The following is an 18,942-nucleotide window of genomic DNA, read 5'->3' as shown; positions in this document are numbered from 1 at the left end:
AATGAATCAGCATCTTTAGTGGGTTTCTTATGGCATGTTGGTTAATTAAATTTTTAACGAAGTGAATAATGAGAATTAAAATAATTGAAATAATCTGCGGATGGCTACGACGACGATGGCGATGCAGTTTTCTGAGTGATCGTGAAAGCGTCAGGGTAGCGGTTGCCAGGGCACAAACAGAAGCACTGTCAATTTAAAGGTTTTTGGTCATTATACTATAAAAATGCATCTTCAGTTAGTATCATACAATAAAAAAAAATTTTGGAATAATATGATCAAAGAAAAATTTTCCATTTTAACCACGTCAACAAGAATGGGCGAGGTTTCAAAATATTTTTATCACGGTGTGACAAGCCGCTTTTCAGATTTCTGTGCTTTGCGACTCAAAACTGCAATTCAGGCTTCATGCACGCGGTTGTTGTGTGTGTGTGTGTACGTTGTTGCCAATATTGCATACGCACCTACACAAACAAGCATTAAATCATTTAGACGCCTTTCAATTAATCTTCTTCGCAACATCCGTTCAAATTAGGCCTGCATTATTTATGCATCGCTCTCCGATATTCTGGATAATTCATTACTCCTATGAACCGCTCCGTAATTTTGGACAAAAATAAATTTATGTTATAAAATTTGATTACTCAGCAAGAAATTTTTACTTTATCAGTGTGGAGGAGTATGGTGTCAGCTGGTGGATTGGTGATTACGTATCTTCTGACAGATGTCAATTTTTTCGAATTAAGTACTCGATACAATCCAATGCATAGTGACTCACAGTTTTGCAGGACGTGTAGAAATAATTCTTGGTAACTTTTGCTCTGAATTATTTGCAAGAACAAATTTCTTTTGTAAACTATTTTGCATTGAAAGAACCAATTTTATCAATTCACGAAAGATGTTTGGCTAAAATTTTATTGCATTTGAAGCAGTTTAAAGCATGTTATAAGAAAATTTTTCGCTGGCATATAGAACATTCTTATTAGATTTAATCTGCAATTCTAAAGTGCTTTGCCCTGACATGTTTTAGAATTGAACAAAATTTTCGCGGTTAAATTATTGATTAACTACTTCCATAGAATTCCTTGAACTAACGACGAATTGAAGAAAAGGGTTATCAGACAACGCAAACTGCGTAACTTTACAACGTTCTCTGTTGATGATGGTCTCTGAAGTTATATCTCCACATTCCAAAGTCATGCCTTCCGCCAATATCTGCTCCAAGTCTGGAGTTGAACCGCCCGTTATTAAGGTTCTTATCAATGCCAACGAGTTGTTATTGAAATAGGCCTGAAGAGCATGAATTTTTTGGGTTGATCAATTTTCTCTTATTTATTCTGCATAGCAAATATATAATATTTAAATCATTTAATGTTTTATAAAGTGAACACAAAGTTGACAAAAGCTATAATAATAATAATGTAAAAAAGGTTAACAGATATTTTGTTTAAAATTTATTAAACTCATCCGGCGAAATAATTTTATAACATGGAATCCAACGAAAGAACAAAGAACAATAAAAACCGACCGTGCTCATAATTGAATCCAGCACGCTGACAGTGAATGCGGTACCGCAAGCAAATGGTTGGGACAGATACAATTCTGATGGTGTGTCGTCATCATCTTGCTCCACATACTTTATGTTCATGTCACTATCTGCAAGTAATTTTGCTGAATTAATTACATTCACACGCTGCATCGAAATCTTTATATTTTTTAAATCAAATCTAATCAAAAGATTTAAACGTAACCACATTTTGTAACAACCTAATTCAGTAATCATCGTAATTTCCGATCCTTTCGCCACTCCCTTCATCACTGAACTTGTTTTATCTTTTGCACCTTAATAAATTTAATTTTTTTAATTTCTTAACCTAGTTAACTAATACATGATTGAAACAGTCGACTTATGAAAAGCCGGAAAATTTCGACAACTCTCTTGCTTCTAAACTGAACAAAGTTGACTAACTGGCTGACACTATTTGCAAATTTTTCCTATTTGATTGTCCAAACACCATGGCCTGGATGTTCAATGAACACAAGATGGCCTCCTTGTCGACGACCGTGCTCACTTCGGTGTAACTTTTCTTGGCTGTCAAGATGACGCAGGCATGGCAGCAGTTGATGTTGACGGTTCTCAATAACGATCTGTTGAAAGGCGATCCCTGTATTTAGAGTTACATTTGATTATTTGATCAAACTTACTTACGTAAACTCAAATTCTACATTTAAAATCAATTTAACAAGAGGAGCACTTAGCCGTACAAATATCATGTAGAGTTTCGGGTAGTTGCATAGTAGCTTCCATTCCTTCCTCAAATACTCGGCTTCTCCAATTATGACAATGGGTTTTAGCTCTTCGTAATGAAAATTGCTGGCTCTAAGAGGCATGACAAAATTTTGCAAGCCTACCAGAGGCGAGTAGGACTCAGCGAACAGACAAACAACGATGTGGTTCGACATTTCTTCCGCCTCTTTTCGCGTCTACAAAACACAATTTAAAAATTTTGATTACATTTTTTTTGTATTTTTATTGTTAACAAATAATTAAATCAAACGGTAAATTTTAGAGCATCAGCAGGTAAGTTAATAAATTTCACGGAAAGAAAGACTTGTGAGGAACAAACAATGACGCAGGAGAGGAAGAGCTGATCAGGACACCAGTGGAACATTCCTGTTGAATCGAACTGGCATGGTCCCTTGGCCGTGCACTCAACTGTCAAACTTTTTGAATTGCCTTTAACTTCCGATTTCAAGTGTTTTCTGATAAATTCAAATTCTTTAATTTTATATACTGCAATATAAACATTTTTCATAATTTTTGTTAATTATTGTCAAAATTAATATGAAAAAACACGCAACAGACTTTTGTGGTTTGAATATGTCGTTAACTTCGCACACGCACACAGGATCTTTCTCAGGAGGACTTACGCATCCTAGAAATAATTTTGTGTGGATTAGTTAGCAGGGATAGTGAAAAAATAATTAAATAATTGAACCTACCGCAACAAAATTTGTTACTCCTTAAACTGTTGACACCCGGCAGACAGTACTTGCAATAATAACTGGCTCTGTGCAAAAAAGTTAGTTGAAAGTTGTAGATTAGCGTGTGACCAATTATAAAAACATTCAGAACGTATACAAAAATGCGTGCGTGTAAGTTTAAATCGGTCAAAGAATGTAAAATTTTACAAATGATTAAGTATGAACTTGAATAAAATTTTTTAAAAATAAAAATGTAATATTGACATTTTGACATCATTGGCATTCTGGGCGACAAAAACTCCATTTGTGTAGGGCTCGATGCGAATGGATGGACCCGGGTTGATGGCGATGTATTTTTCATTCGAGTCCTCCTTCGTTGCCTCTATTGCTATCAACAATATTTTCAACTCTTGGAAGCAGATCCTGAAAAAGAATGATGATCCTGTTGACATGTTACAATGACGCCACAGTGCACATCACGTCAAACGGTGCCGTAGTGATCGATCACAATTTTAACAAAACAAAAAAAATTGTAGAAAAATATTTGGTACATAATAAAATATGCAAGTTATACGTAATATGATTTTCTTTTTTATTTTTCATAATGCAGTTCCGACAGAGGCAGAACTGCTTACATGTTATTCTATACTTATAATTAAACATTCGTGCCACTATCCACTAGCCACAGGACGCACATACACATAACGTATGCACGCGCAAGCTCTGCTTCATACGCGGATGATAATCTTTGAGTTTTGGTATTCGAACCATGCCCTCTGGTAATAGAAGCGTGAGACGTGGCACTTCTATCGACTGAGCTAATCTTCAATTAACAATGAGGTTTTCAAAAATTAAAAAAGCAAATTATTTCGAAATGTGTTTATGTAATGTTGTACACTTGCAACCAGTTACAGGCAGCAATCAATACGAGTGCATAATTTTTTGTTTCGTTTTAATGAATGTTTTTTTTTCGTGTACGTATACTGAAGCTTCATACATGTCCTACATTTAATCATACATGCGTTGTCTATGTATTATAACCATGTATCTACATAGATTTCGTTCATGCTAGGCAATTCAATGTAATGCACTTAAAGATAGTGAGGATGGCAACCACACTGAGGTTAGATAATTTAATTAATACAGATTGATGTATCTAGATGCAAGCCTTTTAAATCCAATTAACCTGCTATTTTTAAATTTTAATAACTATTTAATAACTAAAAAGTAAAAATAATTAAGCTAATTTTTGAAACCAGACTTCAAAATTGAAATCAATTTAATAACAGTTAACAGTTTAGATGTCCATATAATCATTTGGTAACAATTGATTTTTGGCAATCTTTCTTCATGCACGCATTCATCATGGTATTTTGTAAAAGATTTTTCATTATAATTATTCATTTTTATTTTATTGTTACTTCGTATGAACATCTTCAATAATATAAATAGTATTAATGACTTATTGTTTCTAAGTATTTTATTTTTTTTTTACACAAAAAAGGCTTCTAATTGAATTTATAAATATTGTTATTATATTAATATAATATATTGTATTAATCTTGAGTGCGTTTTAATGAAATCAGGCTTTGCGGAATTTGTTCTACGTATTTTCTTAATTTGCATGGCTTCACTTTAGTAAATGTTCTACTTATGATTCATTCTGCTTTAAAACTTTTCATTGTTTGCAATGAAAAAATATTGTTTTAAAGTTACTTTAATATAAATTTTATAAACCTTTTTGCTTTTTTCGAATTAATTATAAATGAATATTTGTCAAGTAAAAGAATTGAAATAGACTCATCAGTGAACAAAACATACACAATACATACACAACACACACTGAAATGCAGAAGCACATGTACGTGCAGGTATTTGTAAAACTGCATGCATCAAACTTACGCCGGGATACAATTTTCCTACATACCAAACGCATAACCAAACCATGTGTTTATTGCTTTACGATCAAACAATTTATCAAGAGCTGCATTATTTATAACTGAAGAGGCAATTGAAATGGTTAAGTTGTACGGATGTTATCAAGAATATTTGTGAAACTTTCTAATTTTTCTAGATTTTTATATTGGTAATATTTAAAAGTTATTTAGAGAGAGACAAAATAAAAATTAAACAAATCAAACCATAAAACAAACAATAAGTAGATAAGTCAACCAAATATATTAACAAAAACAAAATAGTTACTCGGCAGCTTCTGGGAAAGTCATCCCAATGAAAAATTTGGAAAGTTCGATGGAGTACATTTCCATTCCTGAACCTCTTTTGTATGCGTGCAGCCAGGAGCCGTCATCGCTATCTGACTTGAAACAACAATTAAATATATCATTATATATTTGACAACATTTTCTTCTAACGCACGAGTTATTAGCATTAACAAGATAACCAGATTAATCAACTAACCAATCATTTAACTGATTAACCAACCAGTCAACCAACCAACCAGCCAACAAACCAATCAATCAACCAACTAACCAACCATCCAGCCAACCAACCACATTATAGGACCGCATGGTGAATAGATTGGCCATTAATGTTGAGAAGCCAGGAGCAAGACAACTTTGAGCAATAAATCCCAGCTTAAGCTCCGACAAACAAATTGCATCATCGCCTTTTTCCCAGTTCCAACTCGGAATGTTCATTAAGTAGGTCTGTGGTTGGGATTATTTGCAAGATTTCATTAATTTGCAACATTTTAATTTTTCTACATTTAAAAGCTACAAAATATTTAATCTTTTTAAATAAAAAAAGAATTTATTCTAAAATTTAATAAATCTTTCAAACGAACATACTATTTTGTACAAATTGAAAAAGATTGTATTTGACTAAAAAATGAATTACCTTGCTGTGGTACTGAAGCAGCTGTATGATGACTTTGACGCCAGCAACAAAGTTTTTGACGCTGATGACCCTCATGATGTTGGCTGCATCTTCTGCATCGACGTCCAGGCAGTACTTGTCGGCCAGGATCAAACAGGCGTCGGCGGTTTTCAGCTAATTGGTATAAAGTTTCAAATATTGCAAAAAAATATTTTTTAAACAATTTAATTGGTTGAAATATTTACTTGAGCTCTGATCAAGTCATCTGGATTCATGACATTTCCTTGAATGTAAAACACTTGAACGTAGTATTTCTTCAAGATGCGTTGTAACTCAAAATCAGGCTCTTTGCTGTCATTCAAAATGATATAAATTCAAATTTTTAATCGAACAATATGTTATGGCAAAGATGTATAATATTGAATTTCACAGAAAAAACTCAGCAGCCCGAACAAACCGGTTCATGATGACGACATCCACATCAACTTCCTCGCGTTCTGAGTGCAAGAAATCTGAAATGAAGGAGTTAACGGAGTCAGATGTTATGTGTCCACAGAGTACCACGTGCCTGCATGGAGTTGGCAAATAATACCATTAACTTTTATATTTTTAAACATTAAAAACGATTTTTCAAAAATGTTTGCGTAATTAATTTAACTTATTTATTTCATTTATTAAAAAGACCGATCTTGCAAATATTTCAAATCATCGAACGGACCACCGACCTTCGGCAGCGCTCCTTCTTGTAGGGCTCTCTGTAGCGACTCCTCTCACTCAGGATCTCGGCAATCTCCGGCACGAAGCTAGCAAACATGGCCTGCATCGTTCGAGTAAGTTCAACCAGTTAGTTACTTCTGTTGCAGCTTGCTACAACTTATTACATATACATAAACCTTGGCACTAACGCAACCAGCGGAGTGCAAGGCTGTGTTTGCAAATGTTCAAAGATAAGATGAAAATTTTAATATATTAATGCTACAGCGATGCAGTGAAAAAAAGAATGATTTTGGTACATTTATGAGCAAACTATTTTATAATGGGATAAAGGCCGCTAACTGTTGTTTGCACACCCAAACAAATTTTCTAACAAACAAAGTTGAGGCCTCTGCAACTCCATCCTTGACTAGAAATATGAAATGAATAATGCATCTACAATTACATCCTATTTGAATTTGTAATTAATTATTTAATTAAATAAACAACGATATTATCAACAAATATTTTACACGTTATACACATTATTCAAAAAAGTTGAAAAAATGTTTTAATTTTTCATTTTCAACAAGTTGAGGCGACAGCACTAAATACTTGTTGCGATGTTGTCAAGTAACAACAAGAGGTTAATAAAGCGTGTACAAATCACTTATACGTTGCTATATACCCTGCACACATACATGTACGTATTTCCTAGGATTCACCACTACGTAGCCTCACACGCAAACACTTGCTTATGTACGCAAACTCGCAAGTAAAGAAAAAAGTGGGCCAATGCCACATCGGCAGAAAAAGCGTGAAAAAAACTGCTAGCTATTACACGCACACGCACACACACAAGAACCCACCGACACGCGTTATCCAACACACACACACACACACACACAAGTACCCACCGACACGCATTATCCAACACACACGCGCACACACACACACAAACAAAAACACACACACAAGTACCCACCGACACGCATTATTCAACACTATCCAAACATTTCCTTACCACACAGCAATTAAACAATCATGACTTTTATACAGTTGCAGTTGTGATTGTTTTTCTAAACGACAACAGCATTATGAAAATTTAATGATCGCAACAACAATAACATCGTTCAGACGCTCGGCTCTGCAATAGGAAAATTAATAATAGTAAAACACTCCGACCAATGAATGCTGATGAATTATTGAGTATCGTAATCATATCACAAGACCTTCACGAATATAAGGTAAGAAAGTTCTCAAACTGTTTTTGTGTCAAATAACGACATGTGAATGGTTTTGTCAATCATTTGCGATTAATAGGCCAATTTTTTATAGATCGTATTTCCCAAATTTCAAAAACTTTTGTATGGCAATGTACAGGAAACCTCCAGCTTGCATTTTGAAAATTTAGTTTTTTGTAAACATTTTTTGAAAAAATAGCTCACGTACGCTAAGAACCATAGCAAAACCAATTAAACATTTGAATTCCGCCAGCAAAACAAAAAACCTGACCACAAACTGAAAATAACTGTGTGGCATTCATTGCACATTTCAATCAAGCATGCATTTTATATTTAAATCAACAACAACCCATCAGTGTTTCATAACAAGAAAGTTACGTACGTTCAAAACTGTTAACGTCATTAGCGTAGGTACTTGCTATATTGCCAATTTAAGTGCTTTCATTGTTGATGGAAATATTTCGTAACAAAATGATAATTTCATAATTCATTAATGTTGGTAATAATATCAGTTAATAAAATTATTAATTATTAATTAATCAGGTATTAATAATAAAATCAGTTTTATTTTAATGCTTCAACAATTGATTCATTGACCAACTCGTTTGAAAACAGAACGTTAAACAAACAAATTTCATACATCACATCAAATCATTCTTTTTCAACTTTGATCAGAATAACTTATTTCATTAATTTATGGTTCGAATTTTGTTAACAATTAATTTTTTTACCGTTAATTTTATTTTTCCATCTATTTGAATAAAATTTAATCAGAGTATACATTTAAGAGCCTTTTAGGTTAACAGCAGATGGGAACAACGATAAGATGGAAAGTGATGGCGAGATGAGGAGGATGAAGATGAAGAAGATGCTCAAGGTTGCTGATGCTGACATGGCTGGATATTGATGGATATTATTGATATGTATCACGATGTTGTGTTGCGTTAAACAACAACAATAACATCACTGCCAACTATTATCGTGAAAGCTGATATATAAAACAAATACTAACATAAAAATGTACCTTCCCTACATACTGGTGATTTTTTTTCTATCAGTCACGATAATATTTTTTAAACTATTTAAAATTGGTTTTTAGAAGATATTACAGCAAAACCAGATAAAACTGGATTTGATTGAATCTCATTATTTACAGCAAACAATTTCTCTGCCGCATTAAGAAGAAAAGAGATAGAGAGAGGATGGGAGAGAGAATTAGAGTAAGACACGGTTCAATAATATAAATAACATTGAACATATAAAAGACAAATAAAATAAAAACAATCCTTATCAAACGATACCTACCTGAATAATTTGCTACTGTTAATAACTGAAAAATTAAAATTTAGAAAGTTGCTTGTAATTGGAATGGGATTCGCGTGCAGCTACAACAATTACACATCCACACGACTGCAGGATATAAACCTCTATTGTCAACGTTAAGAGTTAATTTAAAAAGAAAACAACCTATTGATATTTCTAGTCGCAATAATTTTAAAATCAATTTTTTCAAATAACTTGAGCAATAAAAATTGTCCCAGATTTAAACATGTTTTATTGAAAGAATATAAAAATTACATAAAACATAAAATAACATAGAACATAAAATAACACATAAACATAAAATCAACAATCTATGAAACAAATGAAAATTTTCAATCATATTTAATTCATATTGAAATGTTGAAACCCGCACTTCAATTTAACTTTCTTATAAGCTCTTATAAGCGAGGTTCAATCTATAATAACCTTCTGAAAATTTGAAACGTATAACGTTGCAACAGCAAAATTATGCGTAAGACTTCCTACCATTTCATGTGCCTGCAGTCAGGAGCTACGCAGCAGAGCCTTCAAAGTGACAAACACGAAAGCAAGATCATATTGAAGATCCTCAATAAAAATGACGTAATAAAACATGACAACAACATCCACCAAGCAATTTACAATATAATCCCCATCAGTCCCCAGAAGGAAGAAGTCCACCAATCAACAGCCAGCACCTCGCTGCTGATGATCTGTAAACAATTTAACGCATATGGGCGTAGTAACTCAACAGATATAACTGCACACGTGAACAAACAAAATTAAACAAACGTAAAACCCTTCAGTTACCCTTTATTTATACAAGTGTAGCGTAAATATACATACCCACATATGCATACAGAAAAACATACTTACATACATGCATACATAGATACAAACAAACATACAAACATACACACACACATGTACATACATACCTACCTACCCATATTATAGAAGATCTTCATTATTGATGCAATCGTTATAAACATCGCAAGCTAAATGATCATTAATAATAAAATCTGCCAATAACTGGAGGGTAGGAAATAATAAAAATTATTGTTTGTTATGACGTTTGAAGGATCTATTATATTGAAACCAATGCAACCTAATACATCAGCCGAGCCCGCATCTTCTCACTTGTCAGGTTTTTAAAAATTCTAACGAGTAAACATCAACACGTTTGTTAAAAAACGTTGTTGAAACCTAATTAATAAACAGAATACTCTTCAATATACAGAGAACGTTAACTGGCAGACGACAAAACACAAGGCACGCCACTACCACCACCACCGCCGCCACCACCTACAAACAACATCTGCGCATCTTTCATTCGCTGAAAATGACGTCAACGAGTATGATCGTCCGTCAGCCAATGGCGGTTAAACATTTTTACATGCTTAATGGCAAAAAGTTGATGACATGCTAATATATGCAGAGGAACGTACAGGCCTAGGTTAACGAGTGAATGTAAGTTGGAAGTTTGTTAATAGGGAGAGCATGTTCATGTTAGGAGCTTGTTAATGTCAGGTGCATTGTTGATGTCAGGTGCATTGTTGATGTGAGGGGCATGTTGTTGTAAGGAGCTTGTTGTTGTGAGGAGCATGTTGATGTCGGGTGCATGTGGATGTCAGGTGCATGTTTATGCGATGTGTGCGTGGGAGTGTAGATTCTGTTACGACTGTTACGCACTAATTTTCACCATTATTCTGCCTATATTTTCAATTCAGTGATTAAAAGCATTCAAGCGAAAGGAGTTTTACAAAACAATATTTTTTATTCTGTTTAAGTTTGCACTTAAACTTTCGCAAATTTGACCGACCGCGTTAAGAACTTTACAGACATTTTAAAAAAGTTTTTAGCATGTTTCAACATTTAGCTAAGAGAAATCAACATGAATAAAATGCATTGGATAATAGAATAATACTAGAAACGTGTTAATAATGCACGTAAGACAAATGGGGAAATAACTGAATGACTGACCAGTCCACCGAGTAGGAAGATGACGTTGAAGATCTGGCCGAGGATTGTCCTGCAGACGACATCTCCGTATCCAACTGTCGACATGGTCACCACTGAAAAGTAGATGCACTGCCAGAAGGTCACCGACTGGCTGTTCTCGTAATTGAAAAACGGGTCGCCGGAGTTTTCGAGCTTTGAAGAAATGGAAGGAAGTCACTTATAGTATAAACGCAAAATTTCTTAAATTATGAAACCTGCTAAGACTGTTTGTTATTTGAGTAATAAACATCTTTAAATAAAACAATAAGTTCAGATTAAATCGAAAAAATTAAATTCTTAATTCATAAAATGAATAATTTAGGTGAACTAACCAGGTACATGAATCCAGATCCAGCGAACCACACGCTGATGAACGTGAAGACCAGCTGGCACAGGCGAGTGCTCGTCGTCGAATGCAACAAATTAAAAAACTGCAGAACATCTGGAACTGTCATCAAACGGAGGACCCGGAGGAACCTAAAACCTGGATAGACAGATTAGTGGATGGATGGATTGGGGGATGAATGAATGGAAAAGTTAGTAATGAGCTGAGCTGTCAGATGGATGGATAAACTGGTAAATAAATTGATGGATAAATGGATAGATTGATAAATGAACGAATGAGTTCATGGATAAATTGATGGTTGAATAAATGGATGGACAGTCAGATGGATTTTAATTGAACAGATAGATTGGTTAAAATTTTGGACGGACGTAAAAATGAAATAAAAAAATGAATAAGACTGATTGATAGATAATAAACTTGAACAAATAGACGGAAAATTTGATAAACTTACAAACGAAAAAATACGTAAAAATCAAATTTACACTTGAATATATTGACAAATAAATAAGTGATAAAATTAATCCCTCAATTTGATACGCAAATGCCAATTAGAGCAATATATCAAGATGCATGGATGTTACAAGTTACAGCTATAATTTGATAGATAGGTAGTAGATAGACGCAGATGATGGATTGATAAAAATGAGAAGAACAATCGATAAATGGATTGAAGAATAAAAGCGGATAGGCGAATGAAAAAACAAATGAACGTGCCTTTGAATAAGTTGATTATTGGATGAATGAATGTGAATAGTTAGAAACATCAATAATAATTAGTTCAACGATAAAATAACGTTTTGTGAATGTATAATGTGAAAATAAGTAGAAAGACATATATTGTTAAATCATGAATGGATGGCCGATGGCTCAGTGAGTAGATGGCCGATGGCTCATAAGTGATCGGTTTCAAATGCAAAGAAATTCTCTGCACGTGTGTTTTTAATGCGTTTGCTAAATTTAAGAAAAAACTTTTTCAAACCATAGCAAAGTTATGTCGTTTAAATTACACTGGTTAACGAGACATCTAGATATTTCAAAATGTTTACTCTCTATTTATTGGTCTATTTAGTTTTACCTAAATTTTTCTTTCAAGAATGAATGCATGTGAACATAGATGCTTAGATGAATTTTGCCAGTCAATAAAATTTAATTCAATGCCATATTTAAAGAACAACAATTTCGTTAAATTATTCAAATGTTATGTTGTGGTCGTCAAATAAATCTTATATTGCAATATATTTTATATTGCAAATCCAATTTTTTTCAAGTCACATTTATCGAATCTTTAAAAAAATGATTTGGAGACTAAAAAAAGAAAAAAATATTTATTATTGTAAAACCAAAGCAACACGAACTACCGCAACAACAAATAACATCAACAACAACAACAACAACAACATGATAACTTCTGCACTTACCTAACCAATTCCTGTTAAGGAAGACGGAAAGGATGCACGGAGGAATGGTGAAGTAGTCAACGATGGAGTAGACCTCCACCCAGAACAACAACTTGTCAGATGCTGCCATGAACTGATTTTAATTGTGTTTTTACATGCATGAATTCATCAGGTTACTCGCTTCATTACTTGCGCTGGTACAAAAATAAATTTTGCAATTAAATTTAGTTCATGTTGGCCAATTTGCTTCTAACAAAGAAAGAAGAGAATATTAAAAAATGTGTGGCCCAGTTTGAGAAGAAATAGTGAGTAATCAAATAATGAGGACAAGTTGGAGTTTGAATAAAAAAAGATTATAGTTCTTTAAAAAAATTATGCGAGAGACTGCGTTTCTATATGTGGAAAGAAGTTAACAAACCGAAGAAAGATTTGTAGAAAAAAACAACGATGTAGAGTTTATTTTGACTGGTTATAGTGAAAGGGACTTAGACTTTAAATGATGACCACTGGCGGATCTAGAGGTCCGGGGACCAGTGCCCCCTCGTTCGTTGTAAGCAGTTTTTATATTAAAAGTCAGTATAAAACTTGTCGTTTAAACGGGAAAAGTTTTTTTTATGAAAATATGAATGACGTGATAAGCAAAAAAAAGATCGTCAGTGTAATTTTAAACAGATGTTGGCCCACATTTACAAAATTCTCCTCCTCAGGTCAAAGTTTCATTTTTAAAATATAGGCCCTTCGTCAAAGTTGGTCAAGGTTATTTACGTAGAGACATCCGCCGCTGAATATGACGGATAAAAATATGGTAAAAATATGGATTGACAGAAAAATCTGAAGCCGGCATTACCGTTCTGAAAGTGCCTGGAAGAGGAATAAATGCATTTAAGAACTGACCAGGGCCTGGTAGTGACTGATGACGATACGAGTCAACATTTTGACAGATGATTCATATGGTATTCTTTATAAATATTTGATTAGATTCAACGCAGTGATGCTAAAGTTTACATTTATTATAAATTCCTGCGAGAAAAATTGCGGTTTCCATCATCGTCATTGTAATTGTTAAAATTAACATCGTAAACATCAATCTTCTTGCATTATTGGGTATGACAGGGGTGGGCAAACTACTGCCCGCATAAAAAAAGAGGTCGTCGGCCAGGCATTATGACCAAAAAAAAACCACAAATCTTAAAAAATTTTGATATGCGGCCCTTCAAAGGTAAAATAATTCTCAATGCGGCCCTCACAGCAAAAAGTTTGCCCACCCCTGGTGTATGATGATAACAAAGAAAAAACACCTGAAGTATGAAGTAGACGAGGAAAAAAATGTTGCATCCCAGGTCAACCTGCCAGGAAATGTGCAAACTCCACAGATCACATGATTCCATATTCAAACTGTAGTTGAAACGTTCATTATATCAAATATTTTTTTTATTAATTTTTTTACTAAACTGCTGCAATTGAAAAATAAATTTGTTTTTTAAATGTATTTATTTTCAGCTATTTTTTTACCTACGGTGGGGCTTTAACCGGTGTCGAAGCCAGAAGTAGGAGTGCTTAGATTAGAGATTTGGCAAGAGTCTATGACTTTTTTATCAATTCAACATTTTTGTGTACTAATTTATCATTTTGTATCTAAAATGAAATTTTATCTATCAACCAAAGTGTCGGAGTCGGTCGGAGTCGAAGATTTTTGCCGTAATCGGAGTCGGAATTTTTTGAAGGACTGGATGTCGGATTCGGATATTTATCATTCAACTCCGACACCTTGCTATTTAAAAATTTTCAAACTTTATTTTTCTGTGAGGACCACATTAATTAAAATTGAAAAAAAAACAATTTTGCAATAATTAATTTAATTTTTTTTTGCATTTTTAGAAATCTTCTATTGATAACGCATTTGCATTTAAACGTCATGAAGTAAACTCAATGAAAGTAGTACTCCTCGGTGAATGCCAAAATATAAATCAAATACAATGATGTTGTGATAGAATGATATAACGGAATGGCATGAAGGATTCTAAAAAATCGTCGTACTCACTATGGTGTTCACGCTAAAATATAATAAAAGTCGTAAAAATTTTGATTGCATTGTTATTGTCATCACAAAAATTGTTACAAAATTCATTAATGTTAGAAGAATGTTTGAAGCGACGTACCATGGTACATTAACTATAAAGACAGACTGCTTTTTAATACCGTTATGTATTTTATATTCTACTTCATTCTTTGCTTCGGTAGCTGAAAAATCGTTACATGGAAGTGTCTGGAACAATTTTCTACGCCGGCAGATATTTTTTCCATTGTTCTTTTTCTCATCTTCCGAATCACATTATGTTCAATCCTTTATTCACTTACCAGTTGCCATGACTGCCATGCTCTTTTGTTCGCTTTATTTGACGTTTAAGGAGTATCGAACCAGTAAAAACACAATACCTCAACGAGCACGAACACGCAAAAAAATTATAAATAAAAATAATTTTTACGTTAATTTTCATTTTATGCTTTGTTAGAACGGTTTATAACACTATTCAAACTTTTAATACTGAAAATTAAACTTTATTCTAAGAATTTGCTATTTATATTTATATATTTACAAAAGTTTAATAGTAATATATGCTGATCGAGTTAAAAATTGGTTTCACAATGCAACCATATGAATTTACTTATGTAAGATTTTCATCAAAGATCCTAAACATTGCAGACGGATTTGTTTGGTAAGGAAGGGCGCGAATAGCACGAAATAAATAAACGAACAAAATTTTTGCAGTTTAAAAATTATTACTCATATGAGAGTTGACTGAAACTTTTAACTCTGATTACCTGAAATTGTGTTAGCTTAGTTGATTTGATATTAGCTGAAAATATAAATAACATAAGACCATTTGACGTTTATTCAAAAAAAGTTTGATTGGTGAAATAAAAAATTATGTTATGCCGAAAAGATCATGAAATAAATAATTAATAAGCAATTAATAAATTAATCTAGAATGATGAATGAGTCTAACGTGTATGTGTCGATGAAGTATATGGTGAGTGAAGCCAGGCTGACCACGAGAACTAGAACCACCTGTGTGGGAAAATTTGTATTACAACTAGACAGTCAGATTTTAAGAAATTAACATTTAATGCAATGATGGTATTTCTTATAAAAGTAGTTTTACATCAAATATAATTTTTTTTTAAAATGACAACGTAAACTTATTTGAAAAAATTACCATGTGTTTGACTTGACGATGTGTGTGTGTCAGTTTAAATGTGATAAACTGGATAATATGTAATGATTTTATTTTTGCTAGCAGATAGAATGAAGTTAGTTTGTTAAAAAATTATTTTAGAGGTTTGTTCAAACTAGAAGTTAACAAATTGAAAATGTTTAAAAAATGATTTAAAACCACGTTCATTTGTGCAAACTTGTACTTTTCATCTCCACATCCATATTTACTTTTTATTGAGATGATGACACAATATAACTTATTCTAACAGGTTACTTTTTAACATGTAACATCATTCAGTTTACAAGTACACTGCTTTAATCAAACAAAAATAGAAAAATCGATTATTAGGTTTTTACTAGAGAAACAAACGAATGAACGAACAAACAAACAAACAAACGAAAAAATGAATAAATGAACGAACGAGCAAACGGACAGACGAACGAACGAACAAACAAATACTAAGTCTATAAAGGCAAAAATACTATTATTTTTTAATTGTTTAATTTAATTTTAACAGCAAATATTACTTATTGGAATGAAAATATTCCTTAATATTAGAATTATTATTTCAAGTTAATTTACATTAATTTGATCAAAATATTATTGCAAAACAATTGCTGTTATTAATTTAAAATTTCTGAGTGTTAAGGACATGACACGATTGAAACGTCACGTTGTAGTTGTGCATGTTTGTTGTTGTTGCTATTGATGATAAGGATGGTGTTGTTTTTGTTGTGCATGCAAGATGTTGTTGTACTGTTGGTTATTGATGTTTGGCATAACCTTGTTCAATATTGATGTTATATAGATACCAATGTTCATAAATGTGGATACATTTTTGCTATTGTTGTATATTGTTGTATTTGTATGTTTGTTGATATGTTTACAGTTACTAAACTACTAAACTGTTTACACACACACTACACACACACACACACACATACATGCAACATACAAACATATATTAAAACACATGCATATATACTATACACCCATTATATTGCATCTTTCCAATCATAATTTTATCCATGTTATATGGTTGCAATGGACAGAGATCAATTTTTTATCAATTAAATATTTTTAAATTTTAGTAAGATGGCTGCATTTTGGACATATCATATTCAGGAAAACATAAAATACTACTAATACTCCCAAATTAAATAAAATTGTTTTCCCCATTTAAATGTATCAATAATACAATAGAAATACACATTCAATGAAACTAATTAAAACCAACAGCAAAAGTAATTTTAACAATGCATACGCAATTGCAAAAAAGGAACGTAGCGAGATAGCACAACTGTGTGATCGATAAAGTTTATTGATAGTGATAGACCAACAGGTTGTTGTTGTCGTTCATATTGTTGGTTACTTGCTTCGCTACATTCATTAAACTCCACTGCAGAGTCATGAACGTTATTGCTCTGCTGATGAATCGAGTGGCGTGTTGCACGATTAATATTTTAAGAGACATTCGTTTCGCCGTGTTTCCACTAGCAACATCAAAACAAACACGTGGAAGCTGCTTCCATTGAACAACGAGCAATATGACAAAAATTTGGAATACCAAATTTACTGAAACAATGCACACTCACAGACACAAAAACACACACACAAACACACACACATATATATATATATATATATATATATATATATACACATATACTCACATATATATATATATATACATACACATATATACATACATATACTCACACACACACACATATACATATGTATTAATTAAATAATTAGGCGGGTGGCGATTTCTTCATTATTAACATACACAGAGTGCAGTCGTCTGTCGTGGACCAAAAAAGTTGACGACTTTTTTTAGTCAATTTTTCGAGTTAGCAATCTGCTGACAACTTGTTTGCTATCAACACCTTCCAGCCTTGATTTGATGCAATGAAATACCCCGAGTTATAAAATTTTCAGCATTTCTTCAAAATGTAAAAAATTAATAGTAATCTATTTTTTCGTTCGTCTGTTTTTGTAATGAATATTTTAAATGGTTCATTATAACATACTCCTAGATACAGTTGAAAAGGTGGTGCTTCTTGTTTCCAACGTTAACATGTTGGTATTGTTAATATGATAAAAAAAAACTAAACCTTTAAAAGTGGCGAGAAGAACCAATTAAATAATGTGCAACATCGTGTTTTAAAAATTAGTAAACTTTTTAAGAAAAATTGTTGCTCATTAAATGTTAACTTAATTTTTACACTGGTCAGAAATTGCCAACGCGCAAAAAATTCTAATTTTTCAACCAGCCCCCTCCAAAATTTTTTCTTGGCTAAATATTGTGCTTCGCTTCGCTACAATAAATTTTGGCAGCGAAAATCATTTTGTGCTAATGTTTTATAATATAACCTACCCTAAGTTTTACGACTTCATATTTTACATTTAAAATTTGAACAGAATTGGTCTTAAGCTTTTTTTGAATAAACAATTTTTAGAAAATACATTAGCATAACTTACAAACATTTCATTAAATGATGTTTGTAAGTTGTGATGCTGAGTTAGCCTAGCTAAAATATCGTTGATCAATAGAGCAAACAAATTATTATTATTATTATTATTATTAATGCAGTTTATCAAACAAATTAATTTTTTTCAGGTTAGATAAATTTTTAACGATTACCGTTTGACATTTACAAATCAGCGTTTAACGTAGAGGATTGAAAATGAATTCTCCTTTCCTGTCTACATTTGCATGATATCATATCATTGCTTGATATCTTTGTCTCGTTGCAACCCTTCATCCCATTATTACGTCATCCTCACTTCAACATGACATCTTCACATTACTACATCATCTTCACATCATCAGGACATCATCTCATTATCATCGGAGCCTCAAATCATTGTTATAATCATTATTTCAATCACATGACCACTATACATTCTTATCTTCACCG

General features: G+C 32.6%; 1 protein-coding gene across 1 annotated transcript in view; it reads right to left on the bottom strand.

The window, feature by feature from the left end:
* Window positions 1-641: 641 nt before the first annotated feature.
* The window catches only part of HELRODRAFT_63354 (hypothetical protein), a gene marked incomplete at both ends in the record, with an annotated part of 18,615 nt that continues 314 nt past the window's right edge, over window positions 642-18,942 (bottom strand). The window contains 21 exon segments of the mRNA XM_009010997.1: window positions 642-818; window positions 1,096-1,287; window positions 1,526-1,653; window positions 1,765-1,815; window positions 1,967-2,162; window positions 2,263-2,481; window positions 2,625-2,740; window positions 2,805-2,909; window positions 2,929-3,068; window positions 3,247-3,405; window positions 5,185-5,300; window positions 5,496-5,648; window positions 5,839-5,991; window positions 6,063-6,168; window positions 6,275-6,385; window positions 6,543-6,634; window positions 11,040-11,210; window positions 11,390-11,541; window positions 12,822-12,933; window positions 14,099-14,195; window positions 15,809-15,870. Coding sequence (XP_009009245.1) covers window positions 642-818; window positions 1,096-1,287; window positions 1,526-1,653; window positions 1,765-1,815; window positions 1,967-2,162; window positions 2,263-2,481; window positions 2,625-2,740; window positions 2,805-2,909; window positions 2,929-3,068; window positions 3,247-3,405; window positions 5,185-5,300; window positions 5,496-5,648; window positions 5,839-5,991; window positions 6,063-6,168; window positions 6,275-6,385; window positions 6,543-6,634; window positions 11,040-11,210; window positions 11,390-11,541; window positions 12,822-12,933; window positions 14,099-14,195; window positions 15,809-15,870 — 2,808 coding nt within the window.

The sequence above is a fragment of the Helobdella robusta genome (assembly GCF_000326865.2).
Source record: "Helobdella robusta unplaced genomic scaffold HELROscaffold_1, whole genome shotgun sequence".
Lineage (NCBI taxonomy): Eukaryota > Metazoa > Annelida > Clitellata > Rhynchobdellida > Glossiphoniidae > Helobdella > Helobdella robusta.
This window is presented reverse-complemented; position numbering and strand designations above follow the sequence as displayed.